General features: G+C 31.6%; 1 protein-coding gene and 1 long non-coding RNA gene across 4 annotated transcripts; one reads left to right on the forward strand and one right to left on the reverse strand.

The window, feature by feature from the left end:
- The first annotated feature begins 2469 nt into the window (after nt 1-2469).
- LOC111029421 (zinc finger protein OZF-like) lies at nt 2470-26395 on the forward strand. 3 transcript variants are annotated; one of them, XM_022308407.1, is made up of 5 exons: nt 2470-2801; nt 15370-15531; nt 17166-17636; nt 24379-24624; nt 25502-26395. In XM_022308407.1, the coding sequence occupies exons 2-5, from the start codon at nt 15370-15372 to the stop codon at nt 26192-26194; spliced, it is 1572 nt and encodes a 523-aa protein (XP_022164099.1). In that variant the 5' UTR covers nt 2470-2801; the 3' UTR covers nt 26195-26395. The 3 variants fall into 3 exon arrangements, with proteins under 3 accessions (XP_022164099.1, XP_022164101.1, XP_022164100.1); XM_022308409.1 differs by lacking the exons at nt 2470-2801; nt 15370-15531 and adding an exon at nt 16368-16477; XM_022308408.1 differs by lacking the exons at nt 2470-2801; nt 15370-15531 and adding an exon at nt 16906-17019.
- LOC111029422 lies at nt 15947-16440 on the reverse strand. The gene is made up of 2 exons (XR_002604015.1): nt 16325-16440; nt 15947-16247 (listed from the first exon to the last, which is right to left on the reverse strand). It is a non-coding gene; the product is annotated as an uncharacterized LOC111029422 (long non-coding RNA).
- Nucleotides 26396-26752: the final 357 nt, after the last annotated feature.

A 26752-nucleotide genomic window follows, 5' to 3' on the forward strand; every position in this document is an offset into this window, starting at 1 on the left:
AAAAAAGGGTGTATACCTATTCCATCCTATTGTATTTTTGCGCTATACTATTATAAATAATGATGTTTCTTGGTGTGAATTTTTTAAGATATATATATATTATGTATCCTTAATATCCATAAGTATAATATATAATATGTATTTATATTTTACTTTTTTATTGACATATATTGTGCGTATATTATAATAGGTAAGTACCTACATCATACATATTTTTTTGATATTCAAAGTGACTGGTAGCACATATTTTTAAAACCTTCTTTACAAGAATAATAACCCTAACTGTTTGCACAATCAATAATATTGAACAATTTTTTTTTCAAATATTTCCATACAGAAAATATACTATGTCATAACTAATAAATCTTTCAATGTATACATTTTAAGGTTTTTTTTAACCTATTTTTCATATCATTATTTAAATCGAAAATTTGAATTCAGTATTATAAATTGTAATTCAATTTTCTTTCCAGCAATCACAAACTTTTTTTTTAAGAAGGTTAATAATGTTAATATTTTAGTGTTAGAATCGTCGATGATTGTACCTGAGTAATTTTATTCCACTCACAACTAAAAGCACAATAAAGCACATTTCAAATCTGAATGAACATTTCACAATTTATATTCAATAAATACACTTCTATAATACTTACTTCCTATAATAACTTTATACTGTGCAAATTCATTTTACTCGATTAATAGAGGTACCTCGTGATTAAATTATGTGCAGACCGACTTTCTTTATACAACAGAATTTTAAGTCTTTGGTATTAAACCATGACATTTTAATACAAGGTTACGTATGAATTACATTATTATGCTTTATTTGCCGCCATATCTAATAGGCGTCGAAGACCGTATTTTATGAATTTTTTTTACATGCAATTAACATTTTTAAAACGTCCGAAAAACTTTTAATAAATCGAACACAACTCAGTATCGTTTTTTTCTTCTGCAATGATTTCATCATTACTATTCAACTACTTAGGTATTGAATTATTTCAAAAATGTAACCAACAATCATACCTTTTTTTAACTAGATATAGTTTATATATACCCTTAATAAATAATATACCAATGAATAATCTATACGATTTAATTTTAATAATTTCACAATATAATTTTAATTAATAAATTCTTGATACATTTTTAATTTGTTACCACTTATTATAGTAGACTGATAATAATGTGATCACTATAGAAGGTTCCCATTCAGCCATTTGCATTAGACTATAATATTTTAATGTTGAGTTCAACTACGGCGTATAGTTACTCGATCTTACATTTGATGCAATAGTGCATATTATATGTACCTAATTGAATACGGAATTTGTATACAATATCTAATACAATAATATATTGATATAATTAAAGTGAACCTGGTGGGTAGAGAACAATGCACGCACATCCATTGTTTTTATATCGAATAGCTAAGAAAAAAAATAGTAACTGCTTAATGTAAAAGTTGTTTTTACTTAGTGAACATACAAAAATTTTTGAGTAGATATATCGATATACTATAATATAGTTACTATTATAAAAGTATTTCAAAATATTCTTATACATATAACTATACTTTTAAGTGTACTTCAAACGAAATAATATTATAATTTTGCATGTACTAAATATTGTTACCGTTTACAATACATTATTTATCAACACTTATTTCATTTTATTTTATATTCAGTATAAATAGTGATCGTAATCTAATCGGATTTACATTTATAATATTTACTAATGTACCTATTTAATTGTAGACCCTGTTGTGTACAGCTTGGATTCAACTATATAAATCGTTTCATTTAAACTGAATTTGCTACGAAGTTTCAATGAAGTGAAATTTTGATTTAATATATAATCAATAAAAGACCAACCACAATCGTAGAAGAATTTGTTTTTAAAATAATTGCACTGAAATCTGATGTGAGTGTAAAGTTCACGATATGAAACTTTCTTTTATTAAAAATTTGAAAAATCGATATGTATTTTGAAAGCGTCTGTTAGATTTGATAAATTATAGTAACGGTTCAAACTTCAAACAAAATAATTACACACCAAACAGCCCGATCGAAAACTGATAGATTCATAATATTTAATATGTAATAGGTAATAACGATCGATTCTAGAGATGATTCGTTATCCAATAATCAGCGGACAAGCGGAAACATATACCTATATCACATTATATATAATATCAATCATTAAACGTACGGCAGTACGGCACGAAGACGTATATAAATCATAAATATATCGTCTGCGTGTCCAATATTTACGTCCAAAGGATTTTTTATTTAATTTTAATCGTCGAATTTATTATGATATGTATACAATATACATCACCTTGGGTACATACCGACCAATGTAGGTTGCGATTTTTCACCGATCGTGTTCTGGTCCCGCCCATTCGAACCGGTTGCATCTCCGGGGTGAGAGGGGAGCCTGGTGCACCAGGCCTAAGCCCATGTGCAGCTTTTCGCACACGTTCAGTACACACGAACCGTGTCCGTCCGCTGTCGATTTACACACATTCGGGTAGATGCGGTCCAATGAAGATGACGATGAAGAAGACGATGACAACAAAAACAATAACAAACAAAGTCGACGGGGTGCACGTATAATAATAATATATCATAGTGTTGTGTGCGATCCATTCGCGTCCGTTATTAAACGTCGGTAATGATTAATGTATACCTATATCGGCACGATACATAAAATTTTAATAGTGTTCTGTAGTCATTTACGGCGCCCGTCGTCACCAAGAGCAGTGCGAGGAGGATTTAGTGCGCTGCAAAGGACCCGAGGTGAGTCCGGCGGGCGTTCAAGTCTCTAAAACACGATTATTAATTTCTTATTCTATATTATTATACTGTTCTATTATAATATTTTATACATATTATTTTACGATATTACATATCCTACCTGAAACGTGCCACGTTCGTTTCGCTAATGTTCGCATGTCGAGTTCACAGACCCAAATATCGTTAAAATCCACCACTAGAACAATGGCGACCTCGTTAAATCGAAAATTCCTATATTTTTAATAGACATACACTCCGTTTTTAAAACGGCCATAAAATAAATACTTTATAAAAACATATATAGTATACGTACGTCGTACTGTGTACAGTGTACACGTGCGAAATCATACTCGTTTTTATTCACACAGTAATAAACTTGTAGGTGTATAAGCTGTTCAGTATACACTCCCTATAATATTAATTGCTACCATAATAATAATAACGGGAGAAATTTGTTTGCAATTGAAACTTTGGCATTTACGTAGGTATACCAAATTCCGTAAACAAAAAACATTATTTTATAAAAACGAAACAGAATGCATGGGTTTAAAAAAAGTCTTTAAATAAATCTTCAGTCTTAAGTTTACTCGGACTAATTACAACTATATAGCTGAACTGCTCAAAACACACATTTCAATAACAATAATCGTCTAATTATTAGGTGCGTGAACTATAATCAGTATAGATGCTTTTACCGCTCAGGTTTTCTAGACCCGACGGCTATTAATGATATCAAACCGAAAAGATAACACAACCATTATACAATTATTATTATTAAAACGTGTCCGAAAATTACATTTTAACAACCATTTTTATAATCTACGCGTGTTTTAATTATATATTATAATTTGATAAATGCTGTTTTAACGAAGTGCTTAGCAATTATCGTTGAAATATTCGTAATTGTGTTTAAATAATACTTGTGTTTAAAACAAACTTATATATTATGTGGTTCACGGCGAAGCGTTTAAATCTCCATACAGGTTTTATTGACCAGTGCAATATAATATATAAGTATACGCGTGTCTTAATATTTACTGCAACCGTAAATTTGGAATTATGCATATTATTTAGAATAAAATCTGTGCGGTGAAAAATACATTATTCCAAATCATATAGTGGGATTGAGTGCATAACTTATGATTTATGTTTGATATACTCCTGATCGATTTATTATATTATACTCTTTAGTAGTTGTAACTTTCAACGTGATACATTATAGGAGTTTTAATATATTTTCACTTATTAATGTAATACGAGATAACTAACTCAACTATGCACTGGATAAAAAAAACATTCACTCTTTAGTCACACGAATTGTATTTCTTTACAACCAACGATAAGACACATAAATTAATAAATTAAAATATTATTTCAAATTGTAATAGGTAAACTGCATTGAGGTGATAATATAGAGTTCAGAAATATCCAATATTGCAGTCCGGAGTCTAAAGAGTGTGCATGCCAAGTTTGGGTTAAAAATTAAAATAAACAGCATAGGAGCTTAAATAATATTGTAGATTAAATAGAGTAAAATTTTTTTTTTGAATTTCTCATTGTTACATCAATGATATAGATATTTTCGTCATGCAACGATTTATTTATTTCTAATAATGAAATGATGTAGATTAATTTCTAAATAAATTATGTCTAGTGCGTATCAGTCGTCTGATCTATTTTTCTTAGACTTGAGGTTCAGGGTATCATACTCCACCGACATCCTGAAATTATGATCGAGATAAATATCACAATATTATAAAAACCACAAAAAAAACCTAGGGTGTGGTTATGGGCCGAGATCTGATGCAGCTGCAGTAGTAGGCCGTAGGGCAGCGACCAATACTTGTTTGCGGTGGCTAGACAAAGCGTTTACATAATAGGCAATAATGTACACTGTACACAACTGCAAACCGTTATTGGTATTTATTCAAACAGAATTTCGTTTGACTAACAAACCCATTCAAAACGTTCTTCCTACACGCGAGCATATACACGCCGAACCGTATACAAATTATGGCACACGTTGCAGTGTGTGTGTAAATATTATTATCATATTATACACAGTGGCCCCCGCTTGAATGGACCACAAAACCAGTTTATGCGCTGGCGTTATTTGAAAAAATAAACTACACGTAAAGTACGTCACAAAATTAAATGTGTATTTTAAACATTATAAGTATACGTTATTGTAGCACACGTCGAGCCTATAATAGAAAGGCGATTTTCTTCTTTTACCAATTTCGTGCGGCATAGTTCACTATATGGCTGCGATTAAGGTGAATACGGTTAACCGTCTGTGTATGTAAATTTTGCCACAACATCTAGCGGACACGATCGCTGCAGCCAGCCGGTCCATAAAGTTTATATGTATATATATGTACATAATATGTGTTAGGTATATATAATACACGTATTTATTATACCGGGTGATTTTTTTTTTATGCGAATTAAATTATTTATATAGCAATGTTTATTTTTCAGAGAGACTATAATATTATTATTATCATGTGAAGAAAAAATAAGCTCATAACCTGTGTTGTTCAAACATCAAAACAAAAAACATATATATACATATACTATACTTTAATTTTCTAATAATTTCGTAAAATAACCAATAGTTCTAGTTTTTAGTTTTCAAAATAATATATTTTAGAACTTTTAGAGCAATATTTCGATGTGCATATTTTGTTCGTTTCAGACAGATATATTATTATATTTAAGTCAAGCAAATAGTTGATGAAATGTAATTAATAATTGCATAAAATATTAGCTGTATAAAAGTAGAAACAGATTTATTAGATACACTTAATTTCATTTCACCGGCCAAAATTTTTAATAGCTATTATTAATAAGGAATTAAATCAGATATAAGATTTAGACACGAATTCCTAGATACCTAATAGTATAATATAATATTATCAACATTTCATAAAATAAAATCTTAATAAGACATTTAAGTATGAATACTAATTATAGATTGCTATTAAAAAAATTGAAAGTTGCTACAGCTCTAATCAAGTAATGGTATGGCGTGGGGGATACAATTTATAGTGAAAATCAATAGTTAAAAGTAAAAAAAAAAAATAACGAAAAATAACGTTATTTTTGTATGCTATGCTTACACAGCCTGGCCAGGTTCTAAAATAACCACCCTGTATAGAATACACAACCGAGGCGAGTCGACATCACGAATGAAACACCGGCTCTGGTGTCAGAGAGCTTGACAGGTGGATTGTAGGGGGAGAGTGGAGGTACCGTCGTGGGAATACGTGACAAGGGAAAGTACACGCGATCTGGTGAAGTTTTTAGATTTTTTCTTTTTTTATGCCCATACGAATTCCCACATCTGGGAAGAAGCGAATGACGATCAACTTCGTCGGATAGGGGAAAATCCGCATCGGCAACCGGTTCAGACACAACGACGGCGACAACGATGACGACGACGACGACGGCGACGAGTGTCGCAACGTTTCCCTCGCCCAGATCGCAAATAATATAGTCATGATGTCGTATAATATCGGAACGCGAGCGCGCCGTGCAAAAAATATTATATTATTATACACTTTAGACGTGAAATCAGCTTCGTGCAACGACCATATAATACACCTCGAAAATAAAACTTAGCGTTTACCATTGCAACAGCACGTATTATAATAGTGATAAAAATAATATGCCCGGACGCGCTCATCCATTTTTTGATCCCGTGGTGTAATGTAGATGTACCTATAATAATAAAAAAAAGAAAAAAACAATAATGTACAGGGTGAATCGAGCGTGGTAAACTCCGTGTTTCCCTTAAATAAAGGATTGCATTCAAATGCGGTACGATAACATTGAAGTATTTGAAAATATGGTTCTTAACTGTAGGTACTTGAATGTTCTAATAACAAGAATTTGAGTAAATTCATTGCAAGAAAAAACTGGGGTGAACATGCTTGGCGAATCATCCCGAGTACACCCTCCGGGGTGACGGGGGATATGGACTATTTACCGCGGGGTCGACATAACAGATCTCCGAAGATATTATAATATAATACAACTTTAATGCAAACCCTAAAATCGCTTTGTTTATAGAAACGCATAGTTAATAAAACGGCGAGAATAGAATTATATAATAAACTAGAAAATCAAAAAAGTCACGTATATACGATAATAGTGATAATACATTGTAAGAAAAAATCATTGTAATAATACGTATTTGGTATGTACACTAAATTACACGGTCCAGTGCTTCTAACAGTCAATAAAAATACCTACAGGCTATAATATTGTAGTTTTTAACATAGTGTAAATATTTGGTAACGGATGCCTCTAAATCAAATACCTGTGTACGTGCCTAATATTGTTATGTATAGGCGACTATATAATAGTATAGTACAACACCTGTTAGCAGTACGCACTTGATTGGTTATGCAGTTTTTTCGAGCATTAAACGTAGATATCTCACATTTTTTTTTTCTTACCAATTTTGCACCCCGAGAAGGAGAATAGCATATTAAAAACCTATACCCTTTAATTCCTTTTTGAAATATTTTTACATATTATTCGTTTAAATAATAATTAATATACCGTCCGGCGATTGGTTTAGGGAGGCTCTGAGTGAAGTGATTCCGCAAATCCCTGATATAATACATGACAATAATATAAGATTATAATCTTAGAAGTTCTCGTTAGTCGTGAAATATAGGCAAAGCCAAATCCAATTGAAAAGAGCTTTCATAGATTATACCAAATCATTATAGATTATGAGCTATACGACTGTCGCATAAGTCAATATACTAATAGTGACATAAATTACTATAAGCATCACCTATACAATAGAAGTCTATGAAGCAAATGAGCATCAAAAATGTTATGATCATAAAATGCCATCGTCCCGACGAAGGAGGTGTGTCTTTTCTAAAACACAACGGTGTGTACGGTGTGGTTTTATTGAATGTAATTATTAATGACTCTAATTATATTGTTTTGCTTCTTTCAGTTTCCGATATTGTCCATATAATACATGTTTTATAATAAATATGCGTTTGATAAATTTCTTCCATAGTTAGTAAGTTATAATAAATGAATTTGAAATCGGTACTTACACTACTCACTGAACTATTGTGTGCTCGTTATCAATATCGTAGTTTGGATATAAATTGCAGTCATGTTTTCAAAACTGGTTAGTAACCATTGGTTTCATAGATATTCTTCTGAACTATAAGTGTTATAAGTACCATATACGTGCAAGAGTAAGCAGTAACATGTACATACGACATGACATGGTGAAGTACAAAAAAAAAAATTCAACCGCATATCAAATATTTGTTTGGTATTTAATTTACTACATAATACGATCTGGGATATAGGCTATTTAATTCGATCGAAGTTTAAATTCATTCGAAATGTACCATGATTGAATTAAACCGAATGAATAAACTATAGGAAAACAATATTATTCAACCACTGATTTTTTCGTTATAGTTGAATAAGAACATCTTTATTGGGAGTCGGGCAATACGCAAAGCAATACCAATCAGTGGCCAAACATCAACCATAAGATATTTAAATGTAGACAAATTTTTACCAGTAGATGTACGAAAATAATGTATTATATTTAATAGAAACTGAGTATATTAGTTTTAAATTTTTATTTTTAACACTTTTATGTCTGTATCAATTTTTAAACAAGTATACCTAATATTGTCTTATTTATGTATTATTATTGATGTAAACAAATAATATACTTAACAGGTTCTTTTATATACAGTAAACAATTAATTGTATTCCTATATCCTAATGTATACCGGAAAGTAATAATAAATACGGTAAAAAAATTAAAAATAAGAAAAAGTGGATTCATATTAACTAAAAGTGCAAAATGTTTGATCGATGTTTTCTACGCATTTAATTTAAAAATTACATTCCGTAGGTAATAGGTTTATTAAAATATGATATGTGGTGCCTCACATTGTTGATTAGTTAATTACTATAGAGTACCATTTTGGTTGCTTTAATAACTTTTTATGGAATTGGAATTTATAGAAATAAAATAAATATAAATTCATTCCATGACATTCACTTTAAGAATAAAAATAATTTTTGGAAATTGTTTGATATTTTATTTTTAGACATATTTAATTTACGAGTTATTTTTAACCAGAATGTTTTTATTTTAAATGCAATTTTTTAGTGCTTTTTGAAGATGTTCTTATAACAATAGCACAATAGTTGTTAGTCAGCTTTTTAATTTGATTAAGTTCGTGCCTTAGTAATTATTTCCGTCGAAAGATAGTTTAATTCACAAATTATGAAGTGAATAATATTACTATTAATAGCTATTACGTACGGGCCTAAATATACGAGTAATAATTTTAAACAAATTATGGGTATTAAAATGTATGCTTCCAAATTAAATCCCCACTTGCACAGCATACGTGCAATTAGGTAAGTAAGACTTGTTTTATCGATTTATTTTATTTAGTGATAGGTAGATACAAACATAAATCCGTCATCTCAAAATATAATTTACAAATCACGTTTCGCAGTGTGCATTAAAGATAAAATTCAGAGAATTAATGATCAAACACCCTATAGAATTTCAATTAAAACAGAATATGACCTATTTTTCATTAATTAATTTTCTTGCATAGTAAAGTGTTTATACTTAAACATCAACTCGAATTCATTAAAATAAACAACTATCGGTAACCACCTACCTATACATAATATGATAGCAAATTCTAAAATGTATAATATATCTAAACTTAAGTACAATATTCACACCATTTTTTTTAAATTGAACACATTTATTTTAGATACAGGTGTACGTAGTATTTTTTTATGAATATTTTATGCATTAGCATAAAAACATTAATTATTCATTGTTAATAACAATAACTAACATTGGTACTGCATCATTTTTAGTTTATGCATATTATTTATTTGCATTAATGTGAACGTATACATCTAATAGTTGATATAATTTTAAGCATAGAATATTATATCAACTATTAAATATATAATAAGTTATGTATATGATTAAAAACTTGTGTGGTTTTGATGTTTTCAAAAATTAAATATTAGGTAGAAGTGAAAAATTAATTAAATGTATTCAATATTTTGAAACCTCAAAAAGTATGTTGGTACAAAATTACCATAATGTATAACGCGCAATCTTTTTTTTATCTACATGAATATTTCATGATGTCAGTGGAGAAAAAACATAATTATTAGCTAGAGACTCGCGACCCTCAAGTATAAAGTCAGAATAGATTTTTTAGGAATCAATAACTTTCTGCAATACCAGTGTTTAACACCGTTTGTATATATGATTAATTTTGTAAACAGTTCGATACTAGTGCCCACTACCACTTTGGTCCTAGGATAATGTGCGAAACAATATTACGTAGGCAACCTTTACTACGCATCATCAATTCTGTAAAAATAGACTTAAAACAAAAAAAAACTTGACATGCTATATTTTTTTTTATACTCTATTTTTATTAGTTCCTTTTGATGTCTTATATGCCTATTTTATAAAATAGAAATCGAAAGTACCTCGACCAATATGGATTTAGCTCGTCCAAAACTTCGATAAGGGAACATAACCGATGCTGGCATATTTCTGAAACTATGGGATCTCAAACTGTCACGTATTAAAATAATATAATTCGGCACCCAACGTAATCTTATCGCGGATAACCGCGAAATATAATCGATCAGAGCAACACAAACAACACGGACAAAACATCGCTTATGGATTAGCATACATAAGCCGTAGGTCTTAAGTCGGGCTGTGAGAACCTGCGATCAATCTCAAAGACAACGAGGTCGGCCGAGAAATGAAACTGTTGTTACGCACTTTGACTAGGAAATATAGCGAATAGCGACGAAATCGGATTGCTGTCGTTGTTTTTTTTTTTTGTGTAAAAAAAAACAGTTTTCGAAACAAGTCACTCTTCCAGAAGTTTAGAAAGTTGACCGGTAGAGTATGAGGTAAAAATAAACAACTATGATTGAATTTTTTCTTTTCCCGTTTCGCGTGTATACAGAACTTGTGCGTTTGGTGCGGCGCTGTTGTGTGTTAATTGCATTAACGTGCAACCGATAATAGCAGCGCTATTGGACCGGTTTTTCGAGCAAACGGTTCGCGTGTGTCCCATAACAAGTAATCGTAAAAAGAAAGATATATACCATTTTAATAATATTATTACATACCTATTATAATACGCATAATACGTAATGTTATATGCCGACTGCAGTGAGTAATAGCACACATAATATCATTATATTGGTATTTGTTATGGTGTTGAGAGACTTGGGAATTCATTGGGATTTCTTTGTCCGAAAGAATGGTCCGCCACACGGTCAATTCACTATAATTTTCCATTCGTGTGTATACGATAAGTACGCACGCATGTTACACTCCAGTCAGTTGTACGTTTTTGCATGAGTAATATATAGATTTGTAGAATGTTATTAGAGAGGGTAATTTTTTTATCTTAGATTTAAATAGGATATTTTGTAAAAAAAAAATACTACACTTTCGAGTTATTACATTTCAAAATATGGGTATATTCATTTAAAACACCTAATACGTTAGGGGCATAGTACTATCGTTTATAAAGTATATCAGTGTATATTATTATCTGTATTTGATGGCAGATCATAAAAATCTATTTCAAATTATTTTAAGAAATATATTTAAAAATGTACTGATCAGGAAGCATGCAAAACAATTATATGATGTGTTCATTATAAATTATAGTATAATGTGCTATTTAGTATTTACATTATGAGTATACGAGTACAAGCATTAAACTTAAAAGTGAACAATATCTGCACCATTTAACCTGATCTGTTTGAATATTTAGGTTAAATATATTATGTAGATATTATTAATGAAGAACGTAAGTAGTTTTGAAAAGCCGAAAAGGGTATAGTTCTAACCTCCAACACGACTCGTATACGATCGAATGAAAATCTCGACCAATGATTTTATTTTAATAATCATACAATATAAATGTCAATAAACAATGATTTTTTATTCAAATAGTTTTAAGGATTTGATAATATAGTATAATATACACATGCATTTAGCTCAGTATTTTAATATATATTATTACATATTTTATATTGCACACAGCATATAAGCATAAAAGAAAATAGTTAATTAATTTACAAAAATAATATATTAGGCGTGTGCGTGTTTTAAAAATAATTAAAAATGACTTATTTTTTAATCTCTTATACAAAAATAAGCAAATTACATACTCAAAATACACACTAAAATGCCCTGAAGCAATTGCCAAAATTTAAAAACTTAATAATACGTATAATTTTTAAAACTTTAAGTGCAATAGGTATACTATTATTTACATAGCTGTTAAAAAAAACTTTAAAATTTTAGAAACAAATTTTCCTCAATATTCCTCATAATTTATAGTTTAAAAAATGTATTTGATACATTGGTTACAGGGGGGAGGGGGGGGATGAGTGCTTCCGTTGATCATAAAGCCGATTTAATATGCATGCCAAGGTCTTATAAAAATTGAAATGTTTCAATACTATGTTCTTCGTGAAATTTTCAATCACTGCATGCATATGTATGAGGTAATTATACGATTAAACAATATGAAAGTTACACCTCCAACGTTTAGATTTATTATAGTTTTTTTCGAAAATTTTGTTTGAGAAAAAAACATCCTTAATCGATACACAAATATATGCATATCCTTCAAAAAATACACTCGAACCAGTTATGGGAATGAAATAGATAAGGTAGGTATATAATTAAATAACAGCGGAATTGTATCAAAAAATGTGCGTATATATGTATACCATTTAAATAAGAAACAAATTTCAATAAATTACTCTAACATAAATTAATATTTAATTTGTACATACACCTTGGTGCGAGGTTAATTTTTTTACTATGCAACTAACTATGTAGGTGTAGCGAATTATTTATGATAATTATATTATAATGAAATTAATAGTTTACCAATTACACATACATTAACTATTTCTGCACACTATAAATATTAATTGGGTATTACTTAGGGGCCCAAGTATTAAACCACCAAATGTTTATTGGTTAAGGCATAATATGAAAGAAACTACGTGTACTACATCACGTTGTGAAATATCATAATTATTATGCATCGACGTAGGCAGTAAACACATCTTCATTTTTTAAGACGTCAAATACCAATTAATTTAGGCGTCTTACTATAACCTAAAATAAATCATTAAACGCCATACAAAATAATGATCTTTGATGATTTAACAGGAAATGTTATGTTGTAATTCCTCTTGTCTCAATAAAGTCCAAAATTAGTCTTTCTAACACGAGCATCTTAATTTATAATGAATTTTTCATCAACTTAAATAATTCTAAACAATTTGTTTTATTTAATCATTTGATATAATTTTTATAATTATATCTTATCTGCTTGTAATTTGTAATATTTTCATTATAAAATCAATTATTTCATATTTGTAATATCACTAGAGGGCTTTGCCCTCGCTCGTATCGCTTGGCAACCCGCCAACCCCCCTATTTTTTTCTTTGATATCAGCATCTTTTGACACAATTTTTGCTCCCTATTCATCACACGTTGGTTTATTATAAATCCTTGGATTATCCATATTGCGTACATAAAAATGCAAGAATATATATATCTCCATCAGTGCTGTATTTATTCTCTCCATACGAATTCTTAAGTTAGATTGCATTTGGATTTATGATTCAATATTGGCTGAATGATCCTTAATACATTTTTCCTTACTTGGTTTTCCATTGTTTTATTTTACACCTCATTGTGAATTGTCGTAAAAAAAAATGTCGCATCAATAATACAACATTGATTCCAAAACATTTAATGGCAACAGATTCAAATTACGACTACAAACTAAAATCAACGTTCGGGTTCCGCGTTCGTCGTTTAGTTACAATTTACTGTGATTAATTAAAATTTTTTTCAGGGTCCACCGGGTACGGCTCTTCTCAAGTCCGTCTGTTTTCACTGCAGTATTATAATATAAAAATATTATTGTTACCTATTATCGTCTTTTGCGGTACCTATACAAGTAAAATATGCGTCCCTACTTCGTCCTTCTCTGTCGCTATTATCTAGTACTCCCAAAACTCGATAACACCTAGTGCTTTTCTCTGAATGACATTTCCAAATTGTTTTTATTCTTTGTATTATTGTATGAGGACATGAGGTACATCACGGAATAGTAACCTAACCCATAATTAAACGACTCGTTAAAAGTCGATCGAAACATTATTCTTTCGGTTAAATGTAATGCTATATTTCTATTTCTCTAAAAACACATTGTGCCAACATGTATTTTCTCTTTTGTCTTTTGCACCCATTCAACAGAGCACAAACAACGTCTGTGTTTAAATTGCTCGTCTTTAATTAAAATCACTCTGATGATATCGTACCTTTTGTTTTGGTTAATACTTAAATTATTCAACGTACATAATATTCTCCTAGCTACTATTAATCCATATGTGTTTAAATTAAATTTTCTGTCGTATTATTGTCAAAGCGCAGACATTAATATTTGTATTACTTGTATGCTAAATACATAGGCTTAAGATAATTTAGTATTTACGGATATAGGCCTATACTATGACTCCAGTCATGTCGTCTATAATTAAAGAGACAAGTACGAATACTATAATATTATATGTAGGTACGTGCCCTTGTTGTTGCTGTGAATAGTCATCGTTTAATGCGCTCGTGCACTTACTATCGTAACTCATATTTTACTGACTCATGATAATTTAGGTGCATACTACCGTATCGTATATAATTTAATCGTGATTACATGGTAATTTATTTTCATTTTTAGTGATGCCGACTAGGGGTACCTCTAACCTACGAATTATGTGTTATAAATTTGAACATCACATATTATTTTCTTAAAATATCAGTATTTTTAACATCAGTTACACATTGTCTTAATGGATCCATATTTTTGTTCAAACAATTCTAACAATTTCGTCTGTATTGCTTTTAGCGTCAAATTAAAATATATACCTACGTATTGTGTAAGCAAATATAAAACCTAATTATCCTATCGGACCAATCATGATAAAAATCGTGATTTTGGACATTCGTTTGCTAAATGAATCAATTGATCACTAATCAGTATTCATTGATCAAATTCGAAAATATTTAATTGGCTTACGTGTAGATAAATTCCATTTTATTACAGCTAGGTTTATCAAACAAAAATGATAATGATGACAAAACGTTAGGATCATTTAATTTCCTTGCCAAAATTTGAGAATTGAAATTCTTCCCGTGTTACAATTTAGATTTAGTAACCTATTTTGAATTTTAATGTAACAATACATTTATTATTTGTACGCTAAGTTCTAATATGTATTGCTGCACTTAATTTCTCTGCTCGATAATAATACAACTAAAAAATAAACTGCTTTATATCTACAAAAAAAATGAATGTAGTACCAATTAATTTTAATGACAACAATTTGTTTTAATTATAATTATTTATCTGTATTATTTGCATAATATACCTCTTATATGTAATTTAATTTTTCCAGATGGGAGACGCCAAGTATGATAATCATGAAAACAGACTGATGTTCAGTTTACAACAAATGATGAACTCAGAACATTTCGCAGACGTTGTTATATGCTGCGCGGACGGATACAAATTAAGAGCCCACAAAGTCGTACTAGCGTACTGCAGTTCTTATTTGCAAGTAAGTTAAAAACTACTTAGCTAGTTGATTTCATTAATTTTTTTTAATCATTAGTGTATATAACACCGACCTTTTGTGGTTCCAATGCTAAATGTACGCCCATACTGCCATGCCTGCCCATTTTTATCGACAAGGTTAGATACATAATAGTAATATGGAGTAAAGTCGACTATTATTTAGTCAGCAACGGTTTTGATTTTAACCCGAGTAAACTGATATAAAACTGAGCTTAGGTGCTGATCGCATACATAGAAATTAAAATCTTATAAGGTTATCGCTGTAACGATTAACGACTATGCACACGTGTATAATAATCGATACGATATTACAATATGCTGTTTAATAACACCGTGCCTAGAGATAACATCATGTATCGATGTACATGTACACTACCATTATATTAATAACAACTACAATTACCAAAGAAATTTAATTAACCACAAATTAATATATTCACAATGTAGGTACTATAATATAGTAACGTTTCGTAAGTCATTGAATCTAATCAACGTAGATATACGACGTCAAGTCCACGAACTCAAAGCTGTTCCGTCGAACAACTGATACTGCCAACACTGATAGTAATCCTATTGTGCGAGGCGTTCAAATTTAATCAGAGCTCCGCGGGATCGATTGATGTTTTTTTTTTTTTCGTTTTTTTGTTTGTGCGTCAAGCGAACAGTGGACTCGTATACCTTTATTTATACACTCGAGCACTGCAGACACGTTAAAATATGTAAAATAAAACACCAGTTAAATGTTAACAATACATGACAAAATATGATTAATATACCTGCACGCGCTTATGTTTGTATTGCATATATACGTCTATCGATCGAAATCACAAAACCGTATCCGATGCAGTCGGTTGTCGATGAAGTCCGGTCCGATTGTCGGTCGCCAGGCTGGTCGAAAACCGCCAAGAAATTAACCCTCGGTGATATAGGTACTATTCACGATTTGCCGTCACATATATAATAGTATACGTCATAAACTCATAATATACCATATACATGTGTCCGTGTCGTGCTTGTAGAATTAATCGTGGCCGCGGCGCGTGTGTCGCGAGTTTATAGGTCATTTTCCAAGACCACGGTAGACTTAGAACCCATGATACCCATGATACTGTACTCGTAATCACCTCCGCCGTAAGGTGCTGTGTAGCGGAGAAATATAAACAAGCGAGGATTTCGAGAAAAAAAAATTAGAAGAACGATTTCACCACACCGAGACTGAGTGTATTATAATTTATCGACAATCGCGCACGCGTATCATCCTACTCCTCTCACACTCCGCCCCCACTGCCACATTCTCTTTTAAAGTACCAGAGACGAATCCCATGTAAATACACACGTGCGTGATAGATAAAACGGAGAAAAAAACCATATAGACCGTAAGATATAGCCCACGTTTGCCTAATCTATACGATATAGGACGTGTATTATAATAAACAATAATATATTATATTATTTAAAATTTTCAATGTAGGTACGTACCTATACCGTCACAATATATATCGCTACGACATCCGTACGCAGGCTCTCGGTCGGCGCTCATGACCCAACAATGTTTATGTTCTATTATAATATTCTATATTAATATATCATTATTGCTGTCATTTCTCCTTTGCGCAGACGCTGTTTCTCAGCCATCCTGGACCGGACGACAGCGTCACAATCATCCTGCAGGACGTCGGGCACGAGGATGTGAGTCGCGTCCTGGAGTTTGTGTACACAGGCGCGGCCGTCGTCCCAGGACACAAGATGGACGGTTTCGTGACGGCTGCAGGTGCGCTGGGAATAGGGCCACTACTGGACCCGAGGCGGCACTTGGAGATGTCCACGGTCCAGCCACAAGCTCCTCGCCACCCGTGCTCTCCGCAAACGGTCATGTATGACCCGACGCCCCTGACGACGCCACCGCAGCAGCAGCACCCTTATTGCAGGGTCCGTCAGCCACCCAGGACCACAGGCATCCTGACGCCGTCGCCTTGGGCCCAGAATTCCCGGCCGCCTTGTGCCACTCCCAGATACTCGGCTCCGAAGACGGTGCAACCCGACCCCCTGGTGATACCGGTACACCCGCCGACCACAACCGCAGTTCAGGTTAGTTGTAATTACGTATTTTCATTTTCGGACATTTCATAACACCGCTGCTTTAAAATACAAATTATTACGGGTTTCAAACTTTAGCTTATTTTAACGGGTCTCTAATATGCTATTTTTTTTCTTATTATCAACTTATTTTGAATCTTCTTTTAAAATGGCAGGGATACGAAATTCAGTATACATCTCAAAAATAAATTATTATTATTATCATACTGTTAATTACGATTGGGTTTCAATAAATTATTAATTTTCGTCCATCGACCAAAGTTATACCGACCAGAATATAATAACATGATCATTAATTTTTGTTTAAAAAATTACATTTGCAAGTACTGCAATTTTCATAACCTCTCAATTAGGAGAATGTAAATTATAAACAGCCAGATATTATACATGATTACCAAAATTCCATACTTGTGAAATTAGAAATTGCATGTATAATTAATGTTAAATTATTCCTAAATCAAAACAGAATTTAGTAGGTGAAAATCCTATGTCAGTCCGGTCTCCTACGATATTTAATTTCAGTACGAAGAGAGAAATTGAATAAGTAGATACATAATCATCTGTATATTTCGTGCGCGTGTGTGTATTAAGAAATAAAAAAACGATAAATAAAAAAACAGTTCTTAACATTTACGAATTCGTTTGGCGGAGTATCTAAATACGACAGTGCTGTACAGTAAAAAAAAAATATTTTGTTTGATATCATTAATCAAATGTAAAAGTTCTAACACAAAAAAAATTATACAGGATATATTTGCCATAATATTTCTCACGGAGTTAAACTTTATCTGCTCATACTTAAAGTTTTTAAGCTGGAACTTTTTTAAATCTAGTATGTGGTTTCGTTGTTTTAAACAAAATAATAAAAACATTGTTTCGCCCTGTTTCTGCATTTTATAGTTCTATATATTAATATTTTAAAACTAGAATACATAATATGTAAACTAATAAACTATGGTATAATATTAAGGTATACGAAGTATATTATAATTACTATAATGAAATTGAGTTGTATTGATTATAATAATTTATCCATCATAATTATACAATTTAATTGAAAAAAACATATAGATTTATGGTGTCGTTATGCACACAATTGTTATCTTGTCATCACATTTTAATGACAAAACTTGTTTAAGTTACTTAATTATTAGTCATTATATTTTATAATTTACAACAGAAGATATTACATGAGACATTTTTGAAATTAATTCACTATTTATGAATTCCTTATATTATAATATAAATAATATTATTATAACCACTCACTTGTCGAGTTTACTCTAGTTTCCGCTCGACGACTCAAGACGTTGTCGGTGCGAAAAGTTTTTTGTTACCTATTAGTTATTGGAGATTTCGCTTAAATCTCTATAGACTATAATGTAGTTATTATGTTACTTACATCCGGTCGTTATACAGATAGTTGAGTGTCTGTGGCCGATAATCGACTCGATTTCTATACTGTTTGACGTATATGCGATATAGAAAACTCACATTTAAATTGATGAGTAAGTAGTTTGTACCTACGTAGTACTTAGGTATTTCGACAACAACCAATAACGTACATCTTCACCGCTCACCGCGTACCTTTCAAATTTACTTAACTGGGGCTAATAATTGATAATTTCATGCAAATCAGGATTTGTCTAGATAAAACTCGAAAATAATATTATTACCTTGATAAGTGATGACTAACCACTGAGATAACCACTACCTTAAGCCAGAGAGGTTCAAAAACATTTCGAGTTAAATTATTTTCTTTTCTCTTTTATGTTTCACTTAAAACTCATCGATTTAATTTAAATGTTTACATCAATTTATTGAAGCATTTTAATGTTATCAGTTATCACTTTATATTTTTTCAGTGCACGAAATTACAATAAATCAACACTAAATTCTAATTTCATCCCCATAGAGTAAATTACGCGACATAATCACGAGTCGTCAACATTAGTAAAAATCACATCGTATTAAAACAGAAAAGAAACTAATGGAAAAGTCGTTAATTGCTAAAAATATTACCGTTTTGATGTTTTATAATTATTGTATTAAACAGTATAAATAGAAATGAGCGACGGAAAAAATAAACATCGACCCATATTTCGTCGAACCCGTATCTAAAATTCTTGTGTAAATTGTACTAACGATGTGACCATTATCTAAAACATATTATTATTATCTGTTTTTATTCAACTATTAATAACAAGTGCAACAACCGATGAATTCAAATCAAAAAACTCAACTTAATACAACCATGTTTATTATTTAATGTTGGGTTCGGAAAAATATTTACATATTTATGACCCAAATGCAAATTTAGGGCCTCCAGTGATTTAAATGTTAACGTATTCAAAATTCTCAAAACAGCAAACACAATTCGAAAATGTTGACTAAACGAGACATATCCGATAAACTACAAACTAGATTACATATCCTACAGTATTCATACCATAATATGTGCTTCGCTGGTAAATATAATATTATTATTTGGACGGCGGCCGATTTTGTGAAAATATGTATGGTCTGTTATAAATTCATGACCCAGAGAAGTGATCATTTTTTCATATGATAAATCTACGAACGCCTGATGTTTTAAGAAAATGGTCTTGAACTAAAAAGTAGGAAAAAAATGTAGTGGGAATCTACAGTTGTAAAATATTTCGGTCTTTCTATTTGACTATATATCCTTTTATAGTACCTATATTATTATGTGTGCAGTAAAACATTGACTGTATTGTACAAGTATTTATTGTAATATACAACCACGCACATCATCAACGATGACAACATGACGGTTAATGTTCTAAAAATTGCAATTGTAGAAAGCTTACAAGAGTAATAATTTAAATATAATAATGTATACTATACACTTTCAAAAAATAACAAGACACTTTGAGATATTCAAATTGAGGATTCAAGCTTTTATAGTACTTACTGTACAGTAATTAGTACAGTTTAAAAGTATATTCCAATTAAAAAAACCACTAAAATATAAAATAATATTAAAAATAGTATTACAATAAGCAAACAATGTTTATTTTTTTATTTAGTGAACATTTCTAACTTAACGTAATAGTAGTCGATTATACATAATTTCACCATGTAGATAGAACATCTTCGGTCTAAGTCTTAAACATCTAAATCGGTATAATACGCATAAATAATGTATATAACTATTAGTTATTAGCTGTTATAAAACTACGCAACAAACCAATACTACTATTGACATTTGAAAACTTGTACATTTTCTGTGAAACGAATAACTTAATTAATTTTTATTTTTATTGAAAATTATATTACGTTTCTTAATTAAAAACATTTTAAAAGCAATACAAATAATAAATACATTTTTTTTGTGACCATTGATAATTTATTTTAGTCACAAAAAAAATTAGTTCCTAAATAATATAGGTTAGGTTATCTATGATGTACGAATTATTTAAATATTTATATTTTGAAGATTGTTTGATTAAAAATGCCCAGTTTTATAATAATTATTATTCGGTAATAAATATAATGAAATGATAGGTACATCATTCTGAGTACATTTTGGTGGGTTACAACACGATTGAACATTAAACAATCTTTTTCAACACGATTGGGCAAACTTTCGGCGTATCAGACGAACAAGAAATAGAAAACAAAACCTACTTGGCGCATATTGCCATTCACTACTGTGCGACTGGCCCAGCCGGTTATAATATTTAGTTATTAATTTTTCTTTAATGATCGGTAGCCGTCTATATTGTTAATATTTAATATTTACTGTTTAATAAACGTTTTCACATATCACATAATATTAGAAAAATTGACATCAAATAAATAACCGCAAATAACCGTAGATAAGAAAAAAATGATAGTACGGTTTGCAATGCGTGATTGTCGTGGAGAAACGGTGACAACCGTTGACAGATATGCGTAGCTTTAAACAAATCATGCTCAATCGTACCCACATCAAGTTTAGACTTACTATATAGTAATATTGTACGATTTTAATTTCCGATTATTTATTTTTAATTACAACAGTACGTTGATTTCGTTAGTATCCTCATGCTTATGAAAACCTTTGAGAACAACAATTTTAAACCTACCCGTTCTTACAGTGGCGTATATAGGGGGGAGGCCCCCTAGGCCAGAGCCCATAGTGAAATTGCAGGTTCAATTAAAGCATTGTATGTATATTTACACTGTTAACAGTTTTTCACCATGATTAAGTTAGCCGGTTGATTAAAATCATTTTTGAGTAATCTACAAGGAAATGTTAGATATATTGACGGGACTTGCTTTAATGACTTATTGACTTTGATGTTAAATTCATAGTAAGATAACATTAAAATATACAAACGGCACTGTCAATATTTTTAAAAAAAGAAACAAAAAATTAATTTTACATAATAATTATAAAATTGAATTGCGCAATTTTTATTTGAACTGTATAATACGTCATAATTCTTAATTATATAACAGCTGCTCCCTTAAAAATGTATAATTATGGCTATGCTGCTTGACTAGTGATAATTGATAAATCGGCCCATAGTGAAAATAATTCGTATATACGCCACTGCGTTCTTAACTATTTTTACAAACTAAACTAAATTATCTATTTAGAATTAAAGCAATAACTTATGCATACAATCATTTAAATTAATTCCAATGCTTTAAGACTACTCTTTTCATAGATAATAAATATTATTATAATTTTAATATTTTTTAATAACTAAATTGACCTATTTTTTTCAATAACTAATCTAGACTGAGTCTCTAAAGTTTATGGTTTATAAAACAATTACTTCTATTCATTTATCTGAACTTAATATTACATACAGTGTATCCATATAGCCATAAAACAGATTGATTAATATGCTAAATCCATTAATGAGGTAAGTGGTATACCAATAATGGTAGACCCGGGCCTATACCCTAATAACTCATAACATTATTTTATTGTAAGACATTATCTTATCTATAGTAATTGAAGAGTTTGGTTAAAAAAAAAACCTAGAATTCTCTCTTTGAAAATATTTTATTTTATACGTGTGCAAAATAAATTTTTTCTTTAAGTATTATGGTTTTTATTAATGTTATTGTATCTAAGTTTTAGAAATTAAATTAATTTTTATTTGTTTTTTTGTGAAATAAAATTAATTATTAATTTCATGTTTAAAAATAAAGCATTACTGCAATAGCATGTGCATTGTATAACAATAGAGGTATTTTGTTTTTCTAGCAACACCACTGGGTAACAAAGTATAACTGTATAAGACATGAACCCCTAAGGTATAAAACCAATAAACAAACAATTTCGAAATCAAAACTAAATTATTATTATTTTTTTAATAATTTGGTTACTAAAATATAGTACCCTACTGAGATACAAATCAATATACCTCCAAAACTATTGCATTTTGAAAATCCTGCAGTATCCTGCACTTCTATTTTTCATAACTTTAACGCATACCCAATTCTTAAAATCTAAAATCATTCAGATAATATTTAAAGTTAAATTCAATTAAATTTACATCTACATTCAATAAACGCACACATTTTAAATATATGTAAATATAATATCGTACGAGCAGTGTGCAATTAACACATTTTGATAATCGACGTTTGTCCTGTGTAATAAGTGATGTAAAACACAAATCAATGAATAAGTAGGTATACCTATAGCATATATTTTTGTACCTGTGTTCACGATTATTTATTGTTACGCGGTTATCAAACCATATAAACATTAAACACACACGCACAACACCGGTGATTTTGCGTAATGCCGCCGCCGAGTTAAATCGAGAGTTGTCTTTAGAAATTTTAGCTCATCCTGTAATGAAAATAATGATTATTAAATTACCCGATTAACAACATAAGTGTATATATTTATATACATTACACATTTACGCGCATCGCCGAGTCAACGTGCGAGTGGAACAATATTATTAAACTGTACATTATATCCTAATACAGCGTTATGCGAATCAATATGTGCGCGTACACGAAATCGGTCTTAAGAGATAGTGCATTAGGAAATAAAAAAATTCAAAACTGGCCTTTCTCTCTGCTGAACACTTATCTTCCGACTCCGGTACCATCGTCGTAGGTATATATAAATTACCAACATACGATTGCGTTTAAGATATTTGGATATAGACTCCGATCGTGACTGGTCTGTGAAGACCGTGGGCGGTATCGCATATTATCTACGACTTAAACAAAAGCACGTTGATACTTTCACAGTGTTTATATTTTATTTTCATAATTATTTTTTTAAATACCTACCTAACATTATAAAATACAACGTAGCTAGGAAAAAAGTAAAAACAATCTGCAGTTTAGCGTGTAAACACAAATCACGGCTCGTATATTGATACAGGTGCACAAGTATTTGCAGGACTTCTATTTTTTTTTTTTAACGAAATTCAGTTAATACAATCATCGATGTAACGTTAAAACACTTAAATCGGATACGATCTTACAACTCTTTTACGTATACTTATCACATAAAAACCTGTATGACGTCTGTATAAATATAATGTAATGATGGTATTCGCCATTATGTTTCTAGCCCATGAATCATTTCACCCATTTCATACACATAATTGATACGTTACCGCCTCTACTATTAATCTTGTCAATCTTATATGGACCCTAAAAATTAGTTTTAATAATATGTACAGTGTCCTATTGCTTTCTATGTGTTAATTTTAAATAATTCTAAAACCAGTTTTCTTTTTAGGTTACGGAAATCCAAAAAGCACCGCTTCCTATTCCACTGCCACCAACGCCACCGGAAGAGCCAACAATTGTTTCAATACCACCGTCACCGTCAACCGACAGTGACAGGGACACGAACCAAAAACCAAAAGTTACCAGTGATGCTAACAATAATGGGATCCCGGAGAAAGACCGAAATGCGAACCAAACAAAAAGTCACGTTTGTCAAGAATGTGGGAAAACTTTTGTAACCAAAGCGTCTCTTAAGGTATAATTTTCCAGACTCAACTTATCTAACTGTAATAACTATGTTATAAACAACGATTTAAATCTAAAAACATTCAAACTTTCAAATGACTAATAAGCCCGTATTCTTTCTAAAAACGATATAATTAAACACCTAACATGTGAGTAGGCGGTAAAAATAATTTATTATTGGGCAACCAATGAGGTAATCTTGTAATCAATTATCTATGGGGCTCAGGGGTCTTCAACCTTTTCAGCTGCATAAAAACTGTCCACATTCGCAATGAAAACACGAATTTAATAATTAAAATTGTATTCAAAATACTTCCTATGCCTGCCCCCGTTCACAGGCCTCAAATAATGACAAGGTGGGTCGCGGGTTGAAGACCCCTGATCTGTAGCCAAACACTTTTAGTTAATAATTAAATATAATTTGACGATTGTACCAGAGTATCCATGCGATGTGTTCGATAATTTGTTTTTACAGTGTCATCATTTATTACGCTTAAAAACAAATTAACTTAAAGTTACGAAAGAAAATCAAAATGCCATCCTTAAGAAGTCAAAATATTCTCTCCACAGGATAGAGATATCGCCGAAATATAGAATGATACAGATTTTCCTAGTTCTACGGAATAGCATGTTCAATAAAAATTTAAAATGTATACGCAATCAAATGTTTTCCTCGACAAATCCGGAAAACTAAAAAATGTCTGTTTCAGATCATAAAAATACGTAAACTTTTATTGTATAAACTCACGAACAGTAATAACTTAAAAATGCTATGGCAATAATAATACAAACCGTGTGACATTTGAAATCGTTATGGCTCACTCATCTTCGTCGACAGTGCAAACCAATATCCACACGTCTAATAATGTGTCTTTCTGCCTGTACAGATCCACCAGAGGACCCACACGGGCGAGAAACCGTTTGTGTGCGAGTCGTGTGGAAAGCAGTTCAGCCAACTGCGCAACTACAAGTACCACAGGTCCGTGCACGAGGGCACCAGAGAGTTCTCCGGAAGCTGTCCGGAGTGCGGTAAGCTGTTCAACGACCGCGGGTACCTGAGCTCACACATGAAGATTCACCGGAACCGGAAGGAGTACGAGTGCGAGTATTGCACGAAGAGCTTCAACCAGCGGGTGGCGTACAACATGCACGTGCGCATACACACGGGCGAGAAGCCGCACAGTTGTCACCACTGCGGCAAGTCGTTCACCAGGAAAATGCTGCTCAAGCAGCACCTGCGCATACACACTGGCGAAAAGCCGTTCTCGTGCGCCGTGTGCCACAAGCCGTTCGCCGACCGGTCCAACATGACGCTGCACATGCGCCTGCACTCGGGCGTCAAGCCGTACGCGTGCGCGGTGTGCGCCAAGTCGTTCACCAAGAAGCACCACTTGAAGACGCACATGAACTACCACACTGGCGTCAAGCCGTACTCGTGCGACAAGTGCGGGCTGAGCTTCAGCCAGAGTAGCAACATGAGGACGCACCTGAAAAAGTGCAGTGCCGTCGCGACGCCGCCACCTCCGTCGCAGTCGCCGCTGAACGCCACAGTGGCGGCACTGGCCGCACGGCACGACTGAACGAGTACGACGTCCCTTGCGTTTCTTCACAAATCGAAACGGTTTTCATCTCACCACTTTCCGATTCGGCCTTCTTCCTCTTACTACGCCCGCGACTGACCACAAACACCGTCGCTTTGTAGCTATACAAACGTTAGGTTATGTAATTAATATAAATAATTTATGATTTTGTGTAATATACATGTATGTATGACTTATAAATATTATTTTTGTTCTATCGGATCGTCCAGAAACGGTCGAAATCGATTTTGAGTTTAAGTATTTTCATTTATCAAAACACATTATTAAAAAACACCAAGCGGTGCAGGTCCTATACGAATATCCAAAAGCAAGTAACCCAGAGTTTCTAACGGTGTGGTGGATAGTGAACATGAAATATCATCATATCAATATGACAGTGTGTTACACACATATTATCATAACTGCCGTTTGCAGGTGCCTACGATTATACGATAGTTTTTGTGTGTGTCGCGATTGCCAAGAATATGTTCCTAACTTTCTATGATGACGAACGGTCGATGAGCGGTTGACACGGTCGCTCGAAATATAGGTATACAC

The sequence above is a fragment of the Myzus persicae genome, unplaced genomic scaffold (assembly GCF_001856785.1).
Source record: "Myzus persicae strain clone G006 unplaced genomic scaffold, MPER_G0061.0, whole genome shotgun sequence".
NCBI lineage: Eukaryota > Metazoa > Arthropoda > Insecta > Hemiptera > Aphididae > Myzus > Myzus persicae.